Below are 22,220 nucleotides of genomic sequence, written 5' to 3'. Positions count from 1 at the left end.
TCCATAAAGATATTTGCCCCATGTAGTGCTGCACAAATGTTAATTATGGCCCCATAAGATGCTCCAGAGATATTTGCCCCCCTATAATGCTGCACAAATGTTGATTATGGCCCCATAAGATGCTCCATAGAGATATTTGCCCCATATAGTGCTGCACAAACGTTGATTATGGCCCCATAAGATGCTCCATAAAGATATTTGCCCCATATAATGCTGCACAAATGTTGATTATGGCCCCATAAGATGCTCCATAAAGATATTTGCCCCATATAATGCTGCACAAACGTTTATTATGGCCCCATAAGATGCTCCAGAGATATTTGCCCCCATATAATGCTGCACAAATGTTGATTATGGCCCCATAAGATGCTCCATAAAGATATTTGCCCCATATAATGCTGCACAAATGTTGATTATGGCCCCATAAGATGCTCCATAAAGATATTTGCCCCATATAATGCTGCACAAACGTTTATTATGGCCCCATAAGATGCTCCAGAGATATTTGCCCCCATATAATGCTGCACAAATGTTGATTATGGCCCCATAAGATGCTTCATAGAGATATTTGCCCCATATGCTGTTGCTGCGATTAAAAAAAATAAACCATATACTCACATCTCATCGCTCAGGCCCCCGGCACTTGCTATAGTCACCTGTCCTCTTTCCAGCACTGCTGTGTCTTCCGTGTCCTCTGCACTAACGTTCAGGCAGAGGGTGCGGACTAACCACGTCATCGCGCCCTCTGACCTGAGCGTCACTGCAGAGGACGCGGATGACTGAGCGGCACCCAGAACCAGGAAAGGTGAATATCGTGCAGTGCTCCCCCTCCCCATTATACTCACCTGATCCTTGACTACTATTAGATACCGGGATGAGATCTTCAGACCCATTGTGAGACCATATGCAGGTGCACTGGGCCCTGGGTTCCTTCTGATGCAGGACAATGCTAGGCCTCATGTGGCTGAAGTGTGTCAGCAGTTCCTGCATGGATGAAGGCATTGATGCTATGGACTAGCCTGCCCATTCATCAGACCTGAATCCAATCGAGCACATCTGGGACATCATGTCTCATTCCATTCACCAACGTCATGTGGCACCACAGACTGTCCTGGAGTTGACTGATGCTTTAATCCAGGTCTGGGAGAAGATCCCTCAGGAGAACATCCGCCACCTCATCAGAATCATGCCCAGGCATTTAGGGAGGTCATACAGGCCCGTGGAGGCCACTCACACTACTGAGCATCATTTCCTTGTCTTGAGGCATTTCCACTGAAGTTGGATCAGCCTGTAATTTGATTTTCCACTTTGATTTTGAGTATCATTCCAAATCCAAACCTCCATGGCATATTCATTTTGATTTACATTGATTATTTTTATGTTTTAGTGTTTGCAATGCATTCCACTATGTAATGAATAAAGGATTTGCAACTGGAATATTTCATTCAGTGATATCTAGGATGTGGTATTTTTTATATTAGTCACAAACTTGATATACTGGGAGTTGAATATTTATCATTATTTTGTTTTTTTTCAGTTTTATACCTCCTATGACACCGGATGTGGCACTATTTTCAGAAATGATTGGCTCAGCATTTTCAATAGGTATAGTGGCCTATGCTGTGGCTGTTTCTGTGGGTAAAGTGTATGCCACCAAATACAACTATTCTATAAATGGGAATCAGGTATGTGTTCTCTGTATACTGCATATTTCAATAATTATATCATGCTATACTATGACCATGTGTAAATATCACATACTGGGGCATATTTATTAGAGATAAGCAAATATTTAGAAATTCAAATTCACCATGTTGATCTTTCACTTTTTCCCAAAAATTGGATTCAGAGCTAATCAATTTGCCACAAGCTGCAAGTACGGCAAAGCCTCCAATTGCGCTTAAAACATGTGGTCTCCTAGTACTGTATTGAACGCTTTTTAAGCTCACTAAAAGGGTTGTCCACCTTTAGGAACAATTTTTTTCGTAACTGTATGCAATTGGGGCTAAAAATCATTTTTGATGTTGGGTTTCATTAAAAATGTTGCACCATTTACCTCCTATAGCTGTACGAAACAGTTAATTGATGGCTGCAGAATGAGTTAACAGAGTGGCCACTTTTATTTCTATTTTATCAGATGTGTTGGGGACGTAATTTTGTGACACTTACTGTTATATGGGTATCACAGGTGTATATCTTACTCTTGTCTTTCCTCACAGACTGCACAGCTTTCCGTTCCATTTAGTGACTGCTGACGGAGGAGCATGAGACCTGACATGTCCATCAGCCTCCTCCAATGGAGAATCAGTTTTCTCATGTGATGTTTTCAATTGGACAAGCCTGATGAACACGTCTGGTGACATGTTCATCCACCAGCCGTTATTGTATAGACTGGAGATCTGTTCAGTCTGTGAGGAAAGCTGCTCTAACAAGAGCAAGAGAAATGTTCATACCTACAGTCATGACCGAAAGTGTTACAATTACATGTTTTGTTATACACATGTTTATATCATTAGCGTGTATTAGAACAACACAAAAAAACAGAGGAAAAAAACCCCATTTCACACAAAACCCCCAAAATGGGCAACTTAATATTTGGTTGCACACCTATTGGAATAAATAACTGCAATCAATTGCTTCCTATAACTTTCAACAAGCTTCTCTCACCTTGAATTTTGGATGAGTCTTCTTTTGCAAATTGCTTCAGGTTTCCCATATTTGAAGGGTGTCTTCTCCCAACAGCAATTTTAAGATATATCCACAGGTGTTCAATAGGATTTAGATGCAGACTCATTGCTGTCCACTTCAGAACTCTCCAGCGCTTTGTTTCCATCCCTTTCTGGGTTCTTCTTGAAGTATATTTGGAATTACTGCCCTGCTGGAAGACCTATGACATAGGGCGCAAATCCAGCTTTCTGAAACTCGGCAATACATTGCAACCCAAAATCTGTTGGTAATCTTGTACACAGTCATGGCATCCAGTGCCAGATGCAGCAAAGCAACCCCAAAACATTCTTGAATCTCCACCATATTTGACTGTAGGTACCGTGTTCTTTTCCTTGTAGGCCTCATTGTGTTTTAAGTAAACAGTAGAATGGTGTGCTTTACTAAAAAGCTCTATCTTGGTCTCATCTGTCCACAAGATGCTTTCTGGGAAGGATTTTGGCTTACTCATGTACATTTTGGAAAACTGCAGTCTAGTTTTTTTATGTCTGTGTCAGGAGTGGGATTCTCCTCGGTCTCCTGCCTTAGATGTGATGGTTGTGGACAGGGGTCCTTCCCTGTCCTCTCAGGGTTAATTTTGTTTGGCCTCCTTTTGGTTTGGGGAGAGCTATATTTACCCGCCTTCATCTGGGGATCCTTGTCAGTGATACATCTGTTCTGGCTGTGTGTCTGACCCCCGGTGTGCTTGCATACTGTGTAGTCCATTTAACCTTCTTGTGTATGATCCTGTCTGTGTTCACGTTCTGTGAATTGCTTTGTGATTCTGTGCTTACTGTCTGTTTCTGGCTCTGACCTTCGACTTGGTACTCTTACTAATCTCCTGCCTGCCCCGTTTGTACTGCACTGCTATCTTCGGCTATCTGACCTTTTGCAACGTCCTGACCACTCTCAATGTCTCACTCTTTGGCACTTCATCGACCTCCTGGCTTGACTTCAGCACGTTCAGACCACTCTCCGGTTTCGCCGGTCACTGCCGCTACTCGGCATCTGGCTCCGCCTCCAGCCACTCCCCCGGTGGTCACGTGTTTCAGATCCTGCGCTCCGGCAGGTAAGCTCACCCCAGCGCTCCCCTCTCACCCCCTGTCCGTCTGTATCTCGTGCATAGACTCCTGCTGTAAGTTTGCAGCAGGGCTTTTGATAATAGCATTTAATTTCATTCAAATGTCGATGGATACTTCACACTGACACTGATGCACCCTGAGCATTCAGGACATCTTTAATTTCTTTGGAATTTGTTTGGAGCTGCTTATTCACCATTCGGACTATCCCGCATTGCAACCTTTCATAAATTTTTCTCTGCTGACCACGTCCAGAGAGATTAGCTACAGTGCCATAAGTTGTAAACTTCTTGATTATATTGCGCCCAGTGGATAAAGTAACATCAAGATCTCTTGACTTGGACTTGTAACCTTGAGACTGTTGATATTTTCAACAATTTTGATTCTCAAATCCTCAGAAAGTTCTCTTCTCTTCTTTCTGTTCTCCATACATAGTGTGACACACACAGACACACAATACAAAGATTCTTCTCCTCTTTTTATCTGGTTTCAGGTGTGATTTTCATATAGCCTACAAGTGTTACTTGCCACGAGTAAGTTTAATGAGCATCACATGCTTGAAACAAAGTTGTTTGCTCACAATTTTGGAAAATTTGCCTTTTTCATCTGTTTTTTTGTGTGGTTCCAATACATAGAAAGGAAATAAACATATGTATAACAAAACATGTATCATTGCAATAATTTTCTGGGAGAAATACTTCATTTTCTGCAACAATTTCAAGTGTGCCAATACTTTTGATCAAGACTGTATATAATATTAAGTGCCACAAAATCAAATCCCCCAAAATTCTTGGAAAATAAAGATAAAGCGTCCACCCTATTAACTCATTCTGAAGCCAGCAATAGATTGTGTAAGGCCGCCGTCACACTTGCGAGTTTTACGGACGTAAGAGCGCAGAAACTACGTCCGTAAAACTCGCCAAACAAACGGCACAATTATTCTCTATGCCCCTGCTCCTATCTGCCGTATTTTACTGATCCGTATTATACGGCTTTCTACGGACGTAGAAAATCGCAGCATGCTGCGTTTGTCACCGTATTGCGCAAAAAAACGCCAATGAAAGTCTATGGAAGCTAGAAAAATACGGATTACACACGGACCAGCAGTGTGACTTGCGAGAAATACGCAGCGGTGTTAGAGAGAAAAGCCGGCAATTCAGTGCCGTGTACAGTAAAATCACACTGACAGCTTACAATAGAATAGGTAGAATAAATGTGTACACATAGAATAGGTATATATATATATATATGTCAGTGAGACACATATATGTATATATATATTATTACTTCATACAGCGCTAGATAGCTTTAAAGCCGGTAATTCAATTACCGGCTTTTGCTATCTCCTTCCTAAACCCGACATGATATGAGACATGGTTTACATACAGTAAGCCATGTCATATCACCTTTTTTTTTGCATATTCCACACTACTGTTAGTAGTGTGTATATGCAAAATTTGGCAGTTCTATCTACTAAATTAAAGGGTTAAATGGCGGAAAAAATTGGCGTGGGCTCCCGCGCAATTTTCGCCGCCAGAGTAGTAAAGCCAGTGACTGAGGGCAGATATTAATAGCCTGGAGAGGGTCCATGGTTATTGCCCCCCCCCCTCTAGCTAAAAACACCTGCCCCCCCCACGACAGAAAAGGCACATCTGGAAGATGCGCCTATTCTGGCACTTGGCCATTCTCTTCCCATTCCCGTGTAGTGGTGGGATATGGGGTAATGAAGGGTTAATGCCACCTTGCTATTGTAAGGTGACATTAAGCCAAATTAATAATGGAGAGGCGTCAATTATGACACCTATCCATTATTATTCCAATAGTAGTAAAGGGTTAAAAAAAAACACACACATTATTAAAAATTATTTTAATGAAAAAATCACAAAGGTTGTTGTAATAATTTATTCTACGCTCAATCCACTCACTGAAGACCCTCGATCTGTAACAAAGTCAAAATAATAAACCAACAATATCCATACCTTCCGAAGATCTGTAATGTCCAACGATGTAAATCCATCTGAAGGGGTTAAAATATTTTGCAGCCACGAGCTTTGCTAATGCAACGTTGTTCGTGGCTGCAAAACCCCGGGTGTTGTGAATTCTGTGGCTGAGTTCACTTCTGTGGTCACAAGTGGTATTGCAGTCTCTGGGCTTCCTCCCTCAGGTGTTTTGGTGAGCTCGTTGGCTGCCTTGCTATTTAGCTCCACCTGAGTCTGTCTTCCTTGCTCCTTGTCAATGTTCCAGTGTTGGATCTGAGCTACTGCATCTTTCCTTGGGCCTGCTGCTCTGCTAGATAAGTGCTTCTAGTTTGTTTTCTGTTTTTTTCTGTCCAGCTTGCTATTGTCTTTTGCTGGAAGCTCTGAGAAGCAGAGGGGTGCACCGCCGTGCTGTTAGTTCGGCACGGTGGGTCTTTTTGCCCCTTTGCGTGGTTTTCGTTTTAGGGTTTTTTGTAGACTGCATAGTTCTCTTTGCTATCCTCGCTCTGTCTAGAATATCGGGCCTCACTTTGCTGAATCTATTTCATTCCTACGTTTGTCTTTTCATCTTGCTAACAGTCATTATATGTGGGGGGCTGCCTATTCCTTTGGGGTATTTCTCTGAGGTAAGTCAGGCTTGTATTTCTATCTTCAGGCTAGTCAGCTCCACAGGCAGTGCCGAGTTGCATAGGTAGTTGTTAGGCGCAATCCACTGCTGCTTATAGTTGTGTGAGGATAGATCAGGTACTGCAGTCTACAGAGATTCCACGTCTCAGAGCTCGTCCTATTGTTTTTGGTTATTGCCAGATCTCTGTATGTGCGCTGATTACTGCACGCTGTGTTGCCTGATTGCCAGCCATAACAGTACAAGGAGCCTCACCAATGATTCCCAATAGAGGGAAAAAAGAAATCCTGACATCATTTTTTTTTCTTAGCTCTGTCTTCAGTCTTTTTTTTCCCCTAGACATTAGAGTGCTTCAGGACACAGCTGTGGACATGGATATTCAGGCTCTGTGCTCCTCAATGGATAATCTCGTTGTAAATGTACAAAAGATTCAAGATACTATTGATCAGAAATCGATGCTAGAACCAAGAATTCCGATTCCTGATTTGTTTTTTGGTGACAGAACTAAGTTCCTGAGCTTCAGAAATAATTGTAAGCTATTTTTGGCCTTGAAACCTCATTCTTCTGGTAATCCTATTCAACAGGTTTTGATTATTATTTCTTTTTTGCGCGGCGACCCACAGGACTGGGCGTTTTCTCTTGCACCAGGAGATTCTGCATTGAGTAATGTTGATGCATTTTTCCTGGCGCTCGGATTGCTTTACGATGAGCCTAATTCAGTGGATCAGGCTGAGAAAAATCTGCTGGCTTTATGCCAGGGTCAGGATGATGTAGAAGTATATTGTCAGAAATTTAGGAAATGGTCAGTACTCACTCTGTGGAATGAATCTGCACTAGCGGCTTTGTTCAGAAAGGGTCTCTCTGAAGCTCTTAAGGATGTAATGGTGGGATTTCCTATGCCTGCTGGTTTGAATGAGTCTATGTCCTTGGCCATTCAGATCGGTCGTCGCTTGCGCGAGCGTAAATCTGTGCACCATCTGGCGGTACTGCCTGAGAGTAAACCTGAGCCTATGCAGTGCGACAGGACTATGACTAAAGTAGAACGGCAAGAACACAGACGTCTGAACAGACTGTGTTTCTATTGTGGTGATTCTACTCATGCTATTTCTAATTGTCCTAAACGCACTAGGCGGTTCGATAGCTCTGCCGTTATTGGTACTGTACAGTCCAAATTCCTTTTGTCCATTACCTTAATGTGCTCTTTGTCATCGTATTCTGTCATGGCGTTTGTGGATTCAGGCGCTGCCCTGAATCTGATGGATTTGGATTATGCTAAACGTTGTGGATTTTTCTTGGAGCCTTTGCGGTGTCCTATTCCGTTGAGAGGAATTGATGCTACACCTTTGGCCAAGAATAAGCCTCAGTACTGGGCCCAGCTGACCATGTGCATGGCTCCTGCACATCAAGAAGTTATTCGCTTTCTGGTACTGCATAATTTGCATGATGTGGTCGTGTTGGGGTTGCCATGGCTACAAACCCATAATCCAGTATTGGATTGGAACTCTATGTCGGTAACCAGCTGGGGTTGTCAGGGAGTACATGGTGATGTTCCATTTTTGTCTATTTCGTCATCCATTCCTTCTGACATCCCAGAGTTCTTGTCGGACTTTCAGGATGTATTTGAAGAGTCCAAGTCTGATGCCCTACCTCCGCATAGGAATTGTGATTGTGCTCTCGATTTGATTCCTGGTAGTAAATTCCCTAAGGGTCGTTTATTTAATTTGTCCGTACCTGAACACACCGCTATGCGCAGTTATGTGAAGGAGTCCCTGGAGAAGGGACATATTCGCCCATCGTCGTCACCATTGGGAGCAGGGTTCTTTTTTGTAGCCAAGAAGGATGGTTCGCTAAGACCGTGTATTGATTACCGCCTTCTTAATAAGATCACTGTTAAGTTTCAGTATCCCTTGCCATTGATTTCTGACTTGTTTGCTCGGATTAAGGGGGCTAGTTGGTTTACTAAGATTGATCTTCGTGGTGCGTATAATCTGGTGAGAATCAGGCAGGGAGATGAATGGAAAACGGCATTTAATACGCCCGAGGGTCATTTTGAGTATCTGGTGATGCCGTTCGGACTTGCCAATGCTCCATCTGTTTTTCAGTCTTTTATGCATGACATTTTCCGTGAGTATCTGGATAAATTCTTGATTGTTTACTTGGATGACATTTTGATCTTCTCAGATGATTGGGAGTCTCATGTGAAGCAAGTCAGAATGGTTTTCCAGGTACTGCGTGCTAATTCCTTGTTCGTGAAGGGATCAAAGTGTCTCTTCGGTGTGCAGAAAGTTTCATTTTTGGGGTTCATCTTTTCTCCTTCTACTATCGAGATGGATCCGGTTAAGGTTCAGGCCATCCAGGATTGGACTCAGCCGACATCTCTAAAAAGTCTGCAGAAATTCCTGGGCTTTGCTAATTTTTATCGTCGCTTCATCTGTAATTTTTCTAGCATTGCCAGACCATTGACCGATTTGACCAAGAAGGGTGCTGATTTGGGTAATTGGTCTTCTGCTGCCGTGGAAGCTTTTCAGGAGTTGAAGCATCGTTTTTGCTGTGCCCCTGTGTTGTGTCAACCTGATGTTTCTCTTCCGTTCCAGGTCGAGGTTGATGCTTCTGAGATTGGTGCAGGGGCGGTTTTGTCACAGAGAGGTTCTGGTTGCTCAGTGTTCAAACCATGTGCTTTCTTTTCCAGGAAATTTTCTGCTGCTGAGCGTAATTATGATGTGGGCAACCGAGAGTTGCTGGCCATGAAGTGGGCATTCGAGGAGTGGCGTCATTGGCTTGAGGGTGCTAAGCATCGCGTGGTGGTATTGACTGATCATAAGAACTTGACTTATCTCGAGTCTGCTAAGCGCTTGAATCCTAGACAGGCCCGTTGGTCGTTATTTTTTGCTCGTTTTGATTTTGTGATTTCATACCTTCCGGGCTCTAAAAATGTGAAGGCGGATGCTCTGTCTAGGAGTTTTGTGCCCGACTCTCCGGGGTTATCTGAGCCGGCGAGTATCCTCAAGGAAGGAGTCATTGTGTCTGCCATCTCCCCTGATTTGCGGAGAGTGTTGCAGAAATTTCAGGCTAATAAACCTGATCGTTGTCCGGCCGAGAAACTGTTCGTCCCTGATAGGTGGACTAGTAAAGTTATCTCTGAACTTCATTGTTCGGTGCTGGCCGGTCATCCAGGAATCTTTGGTACCAGGGAGTTGGTTGCTAGATCCTTCTGGTGGCCATCTCTGTCACGGGATGTGCGTGCTTTTGTGCAGTCCTGTGGAATTTGTGCTAGGGCTAAGCCCTGCTGTTCACGTGCCAGTGGGTTGCTTTTGCCCTTGCCGGTCCCGAAGAGGCCTTGGACACATATTTCGATGGATTTCATTTCTGACCTTCCCGTTTCTCAAAAAATGTCGGTCATTTGGGTGGTCTGTGATCGCTTTTCTAAAATGGTCCATCTGGTGCCCTTGGTTAAATTGCCTTCCTCCTCTGATTTGGTGCCTTTGTTCTTCCAGCATGTGGTTCGTTTACATGGCATTCCTGAGAATATTGTTTCTGACAGAGGTTCCCAGTTTGTCTCGAGGTTCTGGCGAGCCTTTTGTGGTAGGATGGGCATTGACCTATCTTTCTCCTCGGCCTTCCATCCTCAGACTAATGGCCAGACCGAACGAACCAATCAGACCTTGGAAACATATCTGAGATGTTTTGTTTCCGCTGACCAGGATGATTGGGTGTCATTTTTGCCGTTGGCTGAGTTCGCCCTTAATAATCGGGCCAGCTCGGCTACCTTGGTCTCTCCATTTTTCTGCAATTCTGGGTTCCATCCTCGTTTCTCTTCAGGACAGGTTGAGTCTTCGGACTGTCCTGGTGTGGATTCTGTGGTGGACAGGTTGCAGCAGATCTGGACTCAGGTAGTGGACAATTTGACCTTGTCCCAGGAGAAGGCTCAGCTTTTCGCTAATCGCAGACGCCGTGTGGGACCCCGACTTCGTGTTGGGGATTTGGTTTGGTTATCTTCTCGTCATATTCCTATGAAGGTTTCCTCTCCTAAATTTAAACCTCGTTTTATTGGTCCGTATAGGATTTCTGAGATTCTCAATCCGGTGTCTTTTCGTCTGACCCTCCCAGACTCCTTTTCCATACATAATGTATTCCATAGGTCGTTGTTGAGGAGATACGTGGCACCTATGGTTCCATCTGTGGAGCCTCCTGCCCCTGTTTTGGTGGAGGGGGAATTGGAGTATATTGTGGAGAAGATTTTGGATTCTCGTGTCTCTAGACGGAAACTCCAGTATCTGGTCAAATGGAAGGGTTATGCTCAGGAAGATAATTCCTGGGTTTTTGCCTCTGATGTCCATGCCCCAGATCTTGTTCGTGCCTTTCATGTGGCTCATCCTGGTCGGCCTGGGGGTTCTGGTGAGGGTTCGGTGACCCCTCCTCAAGGGGGGGGTACTGTTGTGAATTCTGTGGCTGAGTTCACTTCTGTGGTCACAAGTGGTATTGCAGTCTCTGGGCTTCCTCCCTCAGGTGTTTTGGTGAGCTCGTTGGCTGCCTTGCTATTTAGCTCCACCTGAGTCTGTCTTCCTTGCTCCTTGTCAATGTTCCAGTGTTGGATCTGAGCTACTGCATCTTTCCTTGGGCCTGCTGCTCTGCTAGATAAGTGCTTCTAGTTTGTTTTCTGTTTTTTTCTGTCCAGCTTGCTATTGTCTTTTGCTGGAAGCTCTGAGAAGCAGAGGGGTGCACCGCCGTGCTGTTAGTTCGGCACGGTGGGTCTTTTTGCCCCTTTGCGTGGTTTTCGTTTTAGGGTTTTTTGTAGACTGCATAGTTCTCTTTGCTATCCTCGCTCTGTCTAGAATATCGGGCCTCACTTTGCTGAATCTATTTCATTCCTACGTTTGTCTTTTCATCTTGCTAACAGTCATTATATGTGGGGGGCTGCCTATTCCTTTGGGGTATTTCTCTGAGGTAAGTCAGGCTTGTATTTCTATCTTCAGGCTAGTCAGCTCCTCAGGCAGTGCCGAGTTGCATAGGTAGTTGTTAGGCGCAATCCACTGCTGCTTATAGTTGTGTGAGGATAGATCAGGTACTGCAGTCTACAGAGATTCCACGTCTCAGAGCTCGTCCTATTGTTTTTGGTTATTGCCAGATCTCTGTATGTGCGCTGATTACTGCACGCTGTGTTGCCTGATTGCCAGCCATAACACCCGGGGCATGAAGGTAAAGTAGGTCAATGACCTATATTTACCTTCATTTGCGGTGAGGCGCCCTCTGCTGGTTGTTCCTAGATCGTGGGAACTTTCCTAGAAAGCTCCCAGGCTCGAGTTCATATGAGGACAACCAGCAGAGGGCGCCCTCTTATGAACTCAAGCCTGGGAGCTTTCTAGGAAAGTTCCCACGATCTAGGGACAACCAGCAGAGGGCGCCTCACCGCAAATGCAGGTAAATATAGGTCATTGACCTACTTTACCTTAATTCCCCGGGGTTTTGCAGCCACGAACAACGTTGCATTAGCAAAGCTCGTGGCTGCAAAATTTTTTAACCCCTTCAGATGGATTTACATCGTTGGACATTACAGATCTTCGGAAGGTATGGATATTGTTGGTTTATTATTTTGACTTTGTTACAGATCGAGGGTCTTCAGTGAGTGGATTGAGCGTAGAATAAATTATTACAACAACCTTTGTGATTTTTTCATTAAAATCATTTTTAATAATGTGTGTTTTTTTAACCCTTTACTACTATTGGATTAATAATGGATAGGTGTCATAATTGACGCCTCTCCATTATTAATTTGGCTTAATGTCACCTTACAATAGCAAGATGGCATTAACCCTTCATTACCCCATATCCCACCGCTACACGGGAATGGGAAGAGAGTGGCCAAGTGCCAGAATAGGCGCATCTTCCAGATGTGCCTTTTTTGGGGTGGCTGGGGGCAGGTGTTTTTAGCCAGCGGGGGCCAATAACCATGGACCCTCTCCAGGCTGTTAATATCTGCCCTCAGTCACTGGCTTTACTACTCTGGCGGAGAAAATTGCGCGGGAGCCCACGCCAATTTATTCCGCCATTTAACCCTTTAATTTAGTAGATAGAACGGCCACATTTTGCATATACACACTACTAACATTAGTAGTGTGGAATATGCAAAAAAAAAGGTGATATGACATGGTTTACTGTATGTAAACCATGTCACAAATCATGTCGGGTTTAGGAAGGAGATAGCAAAAGCCGGTAATTGAATTACCGGCTTTAAAGCTATCTAGCGTTGTATGAAGTAATAATATATATACATATATGTGTCTAATGACACATATATATATATAGACAGTATATATATATATAATTTTTTTTTTTAACACATGGATCCCTTGTATAGCCGTGTGTTGGATTTGCAAGCCTGCGAGAAAAACACGCAATACGGATGCCATACGGATTACATACGGAGGATGCCATGCGCAAAATACGCTGACACATCCTGCCTACGGAGGAGCTACGGACCACTTTTTTGGGGACTTTTCAGCGTATTACGGCCATAATATACGGACCGTATTGTCTTACGCCATGTGTGACGCCGGCCTAATACAGAGGCAATATGAAGCAAACTGTGCAACATTTTTAATTAAACCCAAATGCAAAAATGATTTTTAGGACCAATTGCATGCATTTAAGTAAAAAAAAAAATTGACCACAAAGGTGAACAACCCCTTTAAAACCCCTTCATGACCTTGGGATTTTTCGTTTTTCCGTGTTCGTTTTTCACTCCCCTCCTTCCCAGAGCCATAACTTTTTTAATTTTCCGTCAATTTGGCCATGTGAGGCCTTATTTTTTGCGGGACGAGTTGTACTTTTGAATGACATCATTGGTTTTAGCATGTCGTGTACTAGAAAACAGGAAAAAAATTCCAAGTGCGATGAAATTGCAAAAAAAGTGCAGTCCCACACTTGTTTTTTGTTTGGCTTTTTTGCTAGGTTCACTAAATGCTAAAACTGACCTGCAATTATGATTCTCCAGGTAATTACGAGTTCATAGACACCTAACATGACTAGGTTATTTTTTACCTAAGTGGTGAAAAAAAATTCCAAACTTTGGTAAAAAAAAAAAAATTGCGCCATTTTCCGATACTCGTAGCGTCTCCATTTTTCATGATCTGGGGTCGGTTGAGGGCTTATTTTTTGTGTGCCGAGATGACGTTTTTAATGATAGCATTTTGGTGCAGCTACGGTCTTCTGATCGCCCGTTATTGCATTTTAATGCAATGTCACGGCAACCAAAAAAACATAATTCTGGCATTTCGAATTTTTTTCTCGCTACGCTGTTTAGCGATCAGGTTAATGCTTTTTTTTTAATTGATAGATTGGGCGATTCTGAACGCGGCGTTACCAAATATGTGTAGATTTGTATGTTTTTTTATTATTGATTTATTTTGATTGGGGCGAAAGGGTGATGATTTAAACTTTTATATTTTTTTTTATTTTTTTCTCATTTTTTTTTTTACTTTTGCCATGCTTCAATAGCCTCCATGGGAGGCTAGAAGCAGGCACAGCACGATCGCCTCTGCTACATAGCAGCGATCTGCTGTTCGCTGCTATGTAGCAGAAATGCAGGTGTGCTGTGAACGCCGACCACAGGGTGGAGCTCACAGCTACCGGCGATCAGTAACCATAGAGGTCTCAAGGACCTCTATGGTTACAATACTGAAGCATCGCCGACCTCCGATCATGTGAGGGGGTTGGCGATGCCGTCATTTCAGCCGCCCGGCCGGATGCGGTAGTTAAATGCCGCTGTCTACGTTTGACAGCGGCATTTAACTAGTTAATAGGTGCGGGCAGATCGCGATTCAGCCCGCGCCTATTGCGGGCACATGTCAGCTGTTCAAAACAGCTGACATGTCCCGGCTTTGATGCGGGCTCACCGCCGGAGCCCGCATCAAAGAGGGGCTTCTGACCTCGAACGTACTATCCCGTCTGAGGTCAGAAAGGGGTTAACACCTTCCACACCTTGGACGTACTCAGTACGTCCTGGTTGGTACTTCCTGACCTTGAACGTACTGATGACATCCAGGCGATTTTGCGAGCATTAAAATTGTTTAGACGTAATCAGGCGCCACTGGATGATCAGCTGATATCAAAGCTGACATCTGGCACTCACTGCCAGGAGCAGTGCCAGCACCGCTTCCTTCAGTTTAACGCCCTAAATGCTGCGATTAATAACGATTGCAGCATTTAGAAGGTCGGCAGAGTGAGCCCCCTCTGCTCTCTGATTGGCATCCCCACGACATCATTGCGGGTGCAGCATTTAGAAGGTCGGCAGAGTGAGCCCCCTCTGCTCTCTGATTGGCATCCCCACGACATCATTGCGGGGTGCCTGATCATTGGCATGGTGACCTAATATCGTCATAACGACATCAGGGTCACCAGGCTACGGCAAGCCTCTCAAACCATGTGAAGAGCACCGTCTGAGGGGCTTATGTCAGTGCAGCACTAACAGTTATAAGTTGTTGCAAAGCTCGTGCATTGCAATAGCTTATAACAGCGATCAGGCTGCTGAAACTGAAAGTCCCATAGTGGCACAGAGCAAAAAAGTATAAAAAATAAATTGTAAAAATATTTTTTTAAATTTAGAAAATAATAATAATAATTATAATAATATATATCTATCTATATAATTGTCTAAGGGGTACTTCCGTCTGCCTGTTTGTAACGGAAATCCCGCGTCGACGAAGGCTTAGTCCGGCCGCGAATTGGCCCCTCCCTACTCTCCTCAAGTCACTGTCCCATCCCTACTCCCCTCCAGTCGGTGCCAGTGTGTCGCCCCATCCCGGACCAACTTTTTACTATTGATGCTGCCACTCTCTTCCCACTCCCGAGTAGCAGTGGGATATGGGGTAATAAGGGGTTAATGTCACCTTGCTAATGTAAGGTGACATTAAGCCAGGTTAATAATGGAGAGGTGTCAAAAAGACACCTATCCATTATTAATCCAATAGTAATAAAGGGTTAAATAAACACACATTATGAATAAAGTATTTTAATGAACTAAATAAACACATGGGGTTTTAATATCTTTATTGTACTCTCAATCCAACTGACGACCCTTGTCTTCTGAAAAAAAAGGAAAAATAAAAAAAAACAACAATATTTCATACCTGTCTGCCGTACAGTCATGTCCGACGCTGTAAATCCATCTGAAGGGGTTAAATAAATTTACAACCAGGAGCCTGCTAATGCTGCCACCCCTGGCTGTAAAATCTGGGGAATGAATGGAATGCCCCCATGTCCCCACAAATGGGGTAAATGTTCATTTTTTTCCTTCTACGTTCCAAAAATTCCTGTGAAACACCTGAAGGGTTAATACATTTCTTTAATGTGGTTTTGAGCACCTTGAGGGGTGCAGTTTTTAGAATGGTGTCATTATTTGGTAGTTTCTGTCATATAGACCCCTCAAAGTCTCATCAAATGTGATTTTGGCCTTAAAACATGTTTTGTGAATTTTGTTAGAAAAATGAGAAATTGCTGGTCAAATTTTAACCTTCTTACTCCCTAACAAAAACAAATCATGTTTCAAAAATTGTGCTGATGTAAAGTACACATGTGGGAAATGTTATTTATTAACTAGTCTGCGTGAAATTGCTCTGATTAAAGGGCATAAAAATTAAAAGTTTGAAAATTGCAAGATTTTAACATTTTTTGCACAATCCCAGTTTTTCACAAATAAACGCAAGTCATACCAAAGAAATTTTACCACTATCATGAAGTACAATATGTCACGAAAAAAAAAAGGCTCAGAATCACTGGGATGCATTGAAGCGTTCCAGAGTTATTACCCCATAAAGTGACACTGGTCAGAATTGCAAAATTTGGCCTGGTCATGAAGGTGAAAACAGGCTTGGTGGTGAAGGGGTTAATACAGCTATTGTTCAAGTGAGCTTATCATATATGGCTAGGAGTAAGGAAGTAGTGTAAGTGTATTGGGCTATTTTTCACTGTGTCCTGTCATGTACACTATTTATAACAATAATTTAGTGTTTTAAAGCTTTCTCCCCTTATCTATATCGCTAAGTTTTGAGTCGTCACTGGATTTCATCATTTGACGGATCCGGCGCCATAGGGTTCAACTATAGCAAACGACGGACGGCGACAGACACAAAAAACGGATGAAACGTGAGGCCATCCGTCGCTAATACAAGTCTATAAGAAAAAAAATGGATCCGGCCCAACTTTTGCCGGATACGGTTTTTCCTAAACTCACCGGATTGTGCCTGACGGCAAAAAACTGATGTGTGAAAGGGGCCTAAACAAAATTACTCCGGTTAGAGCAAAATGTTTAGATTTGCTGATGGGTGTAAATCTACACTAACAAATGTAAATGTAGAAGTATGGACATCAAAGTACTATGTAAAAGTATTGATCCATTACCACTGGACAAAATGCCCGTTTCTTTCTACTTGCAGGAATTTATTGCATTTGGGGTCAGCAACATTTTCAGTGGAGCGTTTTCTTGCTTTTGTGCCACCACCGCCTTGTCACGTACAGCTGTCCAGGAAAGCACAGGTGGAAAGACTCAGGTTAGCTCGAGCTACATACTGGGGCAATTGTTTCTCTTCACTAGATTCATTTACATAATATGAATATATTGGTAGGATATATCATCTAATATGTAATAATATCTTGTGTTGCAGATAGCTGGTCTCATTTCAGCCCTTATTGTGCTAATTGCTATAGTGGCACTTGGGAGACTCCTTGAACCACTGCAGAAGGTAAGGAACTCAGATTTGGGTTTTGTTTAGTTTGGAGCAGTGTACTTATTCATTGCCATGCTTGTAGCATTTGCTGACAGTTTGGTTGCTATATATTTGCAGTTGTGACATTGTTAACCTATAATGCAAAACAGATTTCTTTTCAGTTCAATTAAATTAATATTCCAGTAACTGGTCACAGTTTAAAGGGAATCTGACAGCAGGTTTTTGCTATGTAATCTGAGAACAGCATGAAGAAAGGGTTAAAACACTAAACTCAACGATGTGTCACATGTCCGGCTGTGTGGTGTTGCTTACTTACACTGAAGATATAATCACTTTGTGATTATCATTACTGTGGCTAGCTGGCGAGCACTTGCACATCCGACTCCGCCCCTTTCTGTAATAGGCACCTCACTGTCTATAACTATGTACTGTACATACAGAGTCTGGTGTGGGCGGGGTTAGCTGTGGTGTGGGCGGGGTTAGCTTTCTCAGCTCTGCTGAATTGCTAAATCTAAAAACTCTGATTGCGTCAGAACTGCTGCACACAGTAATCTAAGTGACACATCGTTGGATTCAGGGTCTCTTTGCCTACATCAGGCTGCTCTCAGATGAGGTAGCAAAAACCTGCTGACAGATTCCCCCTAAAGATAATTGTCGAGGGTTATGACATGTTGCATAATGAAATTTGAAAAGTGATTTCCCCATAACAAAAATACATTTGTGTTAGATAAAGCTCAATGGCATTATTTTATGGCAACTATATAATAGTCCTCGATGGCAGTGAACAATATAATTGGTTAGAAACAACCATATACAATATTTAACAGCCACTAGGCCATTATGCACACACAAAATAAGATCACATAGAATAGTCATTTTTAACCTGGTTCCTTGGAAAGATTGATAAACTGATGAATCTCAAGTAGAAAATGACAGGTTTCTGGGTAGTAGAAAAACTTTCTAGGAGGCCTCCCAAGGTAATATGGCAGGGAATCAGGTTCACATGAATGTATACAAATTGTCCACGTTTCATCCAGATAATTAGTATGACTTTTTTCTCATTTGTCGTTCATGTGCAAACCATTTTTATGCAGCAGCAGCTATTAACAATTTACAGTACAAGACTAAAGGTACCGTCACATTTAGCGACGCTGCAGCGATCTAGACAACGGTCCCGATCGCTGCAGCGTCGCTGTGTGGTCGCTGGAGAGCTGTCACACAGACAGCTCTCCAGCGACCAACGATGCTGGTCCCCGGGTAACCAGGGTAAACATCGGGTTACTAAGCGCAGGGCCGTGCTTAGTAACCCGATGTTTACCCTGGTTACCAGCGTAAACGTAAAAAAAACCAAACACTACATGCTTACATTCCGGTGTCTGTCCCCCGGCGCTGTGCTTCTCTGCACTGACTGTGAGCGCCAGCCGGAAAGCACAGCGGTGACGTCACCACTGTGCTCTGCTTTCCGGCTGGCCGGCGCTCACAGTGCAGAGAAGCAGAGCACCGGAGGACAGACACCGGGAATGTAAGTATGTAGTGTTTTTTTTTTTTTTTACGTTTACGCTGGTAACCAGGGTAAACATCAGGTTACTAAGCGCGGCACTGCGCTTAGTAACCCGATGTTTACCCTGGTTGCCAGTGAAGACATCGCTGAATCGGCGTCACACACGCCGATTCAGCGATGTCTGCGGGAGTCCAGCGATGAAATAAAGTTCTGGACTTTCTGCTCCGACCAACGATGTCACAGCAAGATCCTGATCGCTGCTGCCTGTCAAACTCAACGATATCGCTAGCCAGGACGCTGCAACGTCACGGATCGCTAGCGATATCGTTCAGTGTGACGGTAACTTTAAGCTATGATCACACTATGCATTTTTTTCAGCATTTTTTAATGCAAATTTTCAGTTGCATTTTACAGAAATTTCAGAAATCTCATGCACACAGCTTGTTTTTTTTTTGTGTCAGTATTTTGTGCCTTTACTTGGTTTTTGCAGAATAGATCATGTCACTTCTTTTAACGTTTTTTCAGCATTTTTCACCCATTGAAAGTAATGGGTGTTGGAAAAAAAAGCTGGATAAACACAGGTATCAGGTTGTGTTGCGTTTTTTTGTGCCAAAACCTGATGAAGTCGAATCAGATTATTATTTTTTTTTTTTGCACTAAATTTTATCAGCATGCGGAAGAGACAAGTGTAGCATGAAAAGACACAAGAAAAATGCAGTATAAAGACCTGCTTTTGTTTCTGCAGCTTCTGAAGAAAAATGTAGAGAAAACGCCCAGTGTGAACATAGCCTAAATGCGGTTTGATATGTTAAAGAATTTCAATGTATCAGGAAAAAATGGATGCTATACAGTTACTCTGAATGACAAACAACTGTTTTTTTTGCGTACCTATAGAGTTGAATGGGCGAGTCTCATCCGACACGAGGAAGAAATGAGTTCATATTGATATTTTTTACGGTCAAATTCTGTCATATAATATTGCTTTGAGTGCACTCTTGTGGTGTGCAGTTTTTTATCAACAGCACTCAAACTGAAAATACGGTTGAGTGAATCTGTGATAATGGAAAGTCTTTCCTTTAGCTTAATCATCAGTCAGTTGAATAGGGGCTAGAAAAACAGGAACCTTATTTTGCATATTATATATAGCAATAATCTACAGAAAAATGAGTAAGGGAAAAGTCAGACAGTCATATAACCTGGACGAGGATCACAACGCAATGCTCGGACTGACAGTCGGCTCTCCAGTCCCGAGAGTGATAGCACGTATTTCTATGCAGCTGTCACGCTTGGGTCAGGAGAGCTGCCAGCCAGTCTGAGTATTGCATTGTGATCCTTGTCCTATCTATACAGTGGCATGTAAAAGTTAGTGCACCCTTGGTTAAAATTACTGTTAGTGTGAACAGTTCAGCAAGATGAGGATGACATGATCTCTAAAAGAGCTAAAGTTAAAGATAACACATTTCCTTTGTATTGTAGGCAAAAAAATACATATTTTTTACATTTTAAAAATTATAAAAAGAAAATGGGACAATGCACCAGTCTAGGCACCCTTGAAGATTTGTGTTCTCAGATAACTCTGACCAAAGTTTCAGACCTTAATTATCCTGTTAGGTATATGGCTTGTTCACTATCATTAGGAAAGGCCAGGTGATGCAAATTTCCCACCTTTATAACAATCCAGCCTCCTCTAACCTTGTGCCAAAAAACGGCAGCCATGGGTTCTTCTAAGCAGCCACCTAGCACTTTGTTTCAACTTGTTTAACTGTTCAACAGTAAGTTTGACCAGGGGTGCCCAAACTTTTACATGTCACTGTACAGCTCTCTGACTCTTCCCTAACGTTGTACATTGATGACTTTACTGTCTTGCACTGGTCCTTAGTTACAGCAGTGTCCAAAGCTGTAATCAGAGACTAATCACTTTAAAAAGTCACAATATGGGCATAGCGTCACTGTGACGCAACAGCTTGTCTAATTCATGATAATCTGTTGCGTTCCATACTCTAGAAATCCTACTCCAGTCGAGTACAATTTCTGGCAAGGTGCACGCCTCTCACCATTCATTGATTCAGAAAGGGGTGTCAGAAGTGTCTCCTCCAACACGCACCCTCACCAAGACCGGTCTTGATAAATCGGGGACCTCAGTCTTTTTCAATATAAAATTATTTTACAATGTAAAAGACACTTCCAGTACAATCAAGCTCTGTCCTGTAATGTAATGTAGTTGCAAATGATAAATGATGCACTCAAACCTACTTTTTTTGCAGAGTAATTTATACTATAGAATATGTAACATACAAGATACATACAGGAACTTATTTTCCTACCAGTAACCCCCCCCCCAAAAAAAAAAAAAAATGTTATTTCAGTGTCATTTCAGTGTCATTACCAAAGGTGTTATGATAAAACTAACATGTTACAATTCTAACAATTTAATTAAATAATACTAATATTCATATAATTTGTAAAGTTGATATCTAAACAGGGTGGTTACTGATATGGAAATGTTCTCTCGACAAAACATGACAAAATAATTGCTTCTAAAAACAATATACAGTAGTGCTGTTTAATTATAGTTTATCTTTATAAGAACATTGGCTAAGTCATACATCTCATTACAGTCGGTGTTGGCGGCCATTGTCATAGCAAATCTTAAAGGAATGTTTTGGCAAGTTCTTGATGTGCCCCGTTTATGGAGACAGAACAAGTGGGACTCTGTAAGTATTTTCGGTTGTATGATTTATATATATATATATATATATATATATATATATATATATATATATATATATATACACAGTATTGGAACCTTTTGGGATCTGAACGCTCATTGTGATAACTTTTTTACATTCATGGAGCAGGGTTCATAGTTATATTTCTGCTCCATCACTTCTTGACATTAATTATAAAAGGCAGAGAGATAGATACCGCGTTTAAGGGAACAAGAAGGATATTTTAATTTCTAAAAATGTGACATTTTCCATTTGTGGTTTGTTATTAGCAAAATAGTGAAGATGCACTTTCTATTCTACAATAATGAAAACAGGGCATAACAGTTATGGTATATCACTAAACACGCTGTCAGTCGCTGATCAATGGAAGTTCAACTGTTGGACCCTCACAGATTGCTCCGTGGTACGGCAACTAAGCACCATTGACTGAACAAGGCATAGCTACAGATCTGTGCAAAGTGTCTAGATGGCTATGACACTCCAAAGAATGTGATTGAACCACCCCGTCAACCAGCGAGTGGCGGCATACACTACTGATCCTCCAAAACTTCTAAGGACTGGGCTGCCTACATCACTGGCAAACGCTGAAAATCTCAAATGATGCCGACACTTAGTCACAAGAACATAAGGATTGGGAAATTAATGTAGTCACAATATTGGATTTTTACTGCATATCTTGGACTTTGCCAGGAATTTGATATTGATTGGACACTGACAGTAATAAGTATTCCAATGGAAATGTACTAGGAAAATGGAGTGCACAACAGCTCTAGAGGAAGCTTGTAAAGGAAACTCTGCGTCCATCTCATTGACTGACATGTCCTGTCCTGACAGCTCCAAGGTCCTGCCTGTGCTCAGTGTTTTTAAGGTGTCCTCCAGCTTCATA

At 42.5% G+C, this 22,220-nt stretch overlaps 1 protein-coding gene across 2 annotated transcripts in view; it reads left to right on the top strand.

The window, feature by feature from the left end:
- Nucleotides 1-22,220, top strand: part of LOC138676117 (pendrin-like) — a 48,425-nt gene that overhangs the window by 9,375 nt on the left and 16,830 nt on the right. For both annotated transcript variants that reach the window (XM_069765054.1, XM_069765053.1), the window contains exons 9-12: nucleotides 1,538-1,685; nucleotides 16,814-16,927; nucleotides 17,042-17,119; nucleotides 21,224-21,319. In XM_069765054.1, the coding sequence (XP_069621155.1) occupies nucleotides 1,538-1,685; nucleotides 16,814-16,927; nucleotides 17,042-17,119; nucleotides 21,224-21,319 (436 nt within the window). The remainder of the gene's footprint in view (nucleotides 1-1,537; nucleotides 1,686-16,813; nucleotides 16,928-17,041; nucleotides 17,120-21,223; nucleotides 21,320-22,220) is intronic.

Source organism: Ranitomeya imitator, chromosome 4 (assembly GCF_032444005.1).
Source record: "Ranitomeya imitator isolate aRanImi1 chromosome 4, aRanImi1.pri, whole genome shotgun sequence".
NCBI lineage: Eukaryota > Metazoa > Chordata > Amphibia > Anura > Dendrobatidae > Ranitomeya > Ranitomeya imitator.
The sequence above is the reverse complement of the archived record's forward strand: the minus strand, read 5'-3'. Positions and strand labels throughout refer to the sequence as shown.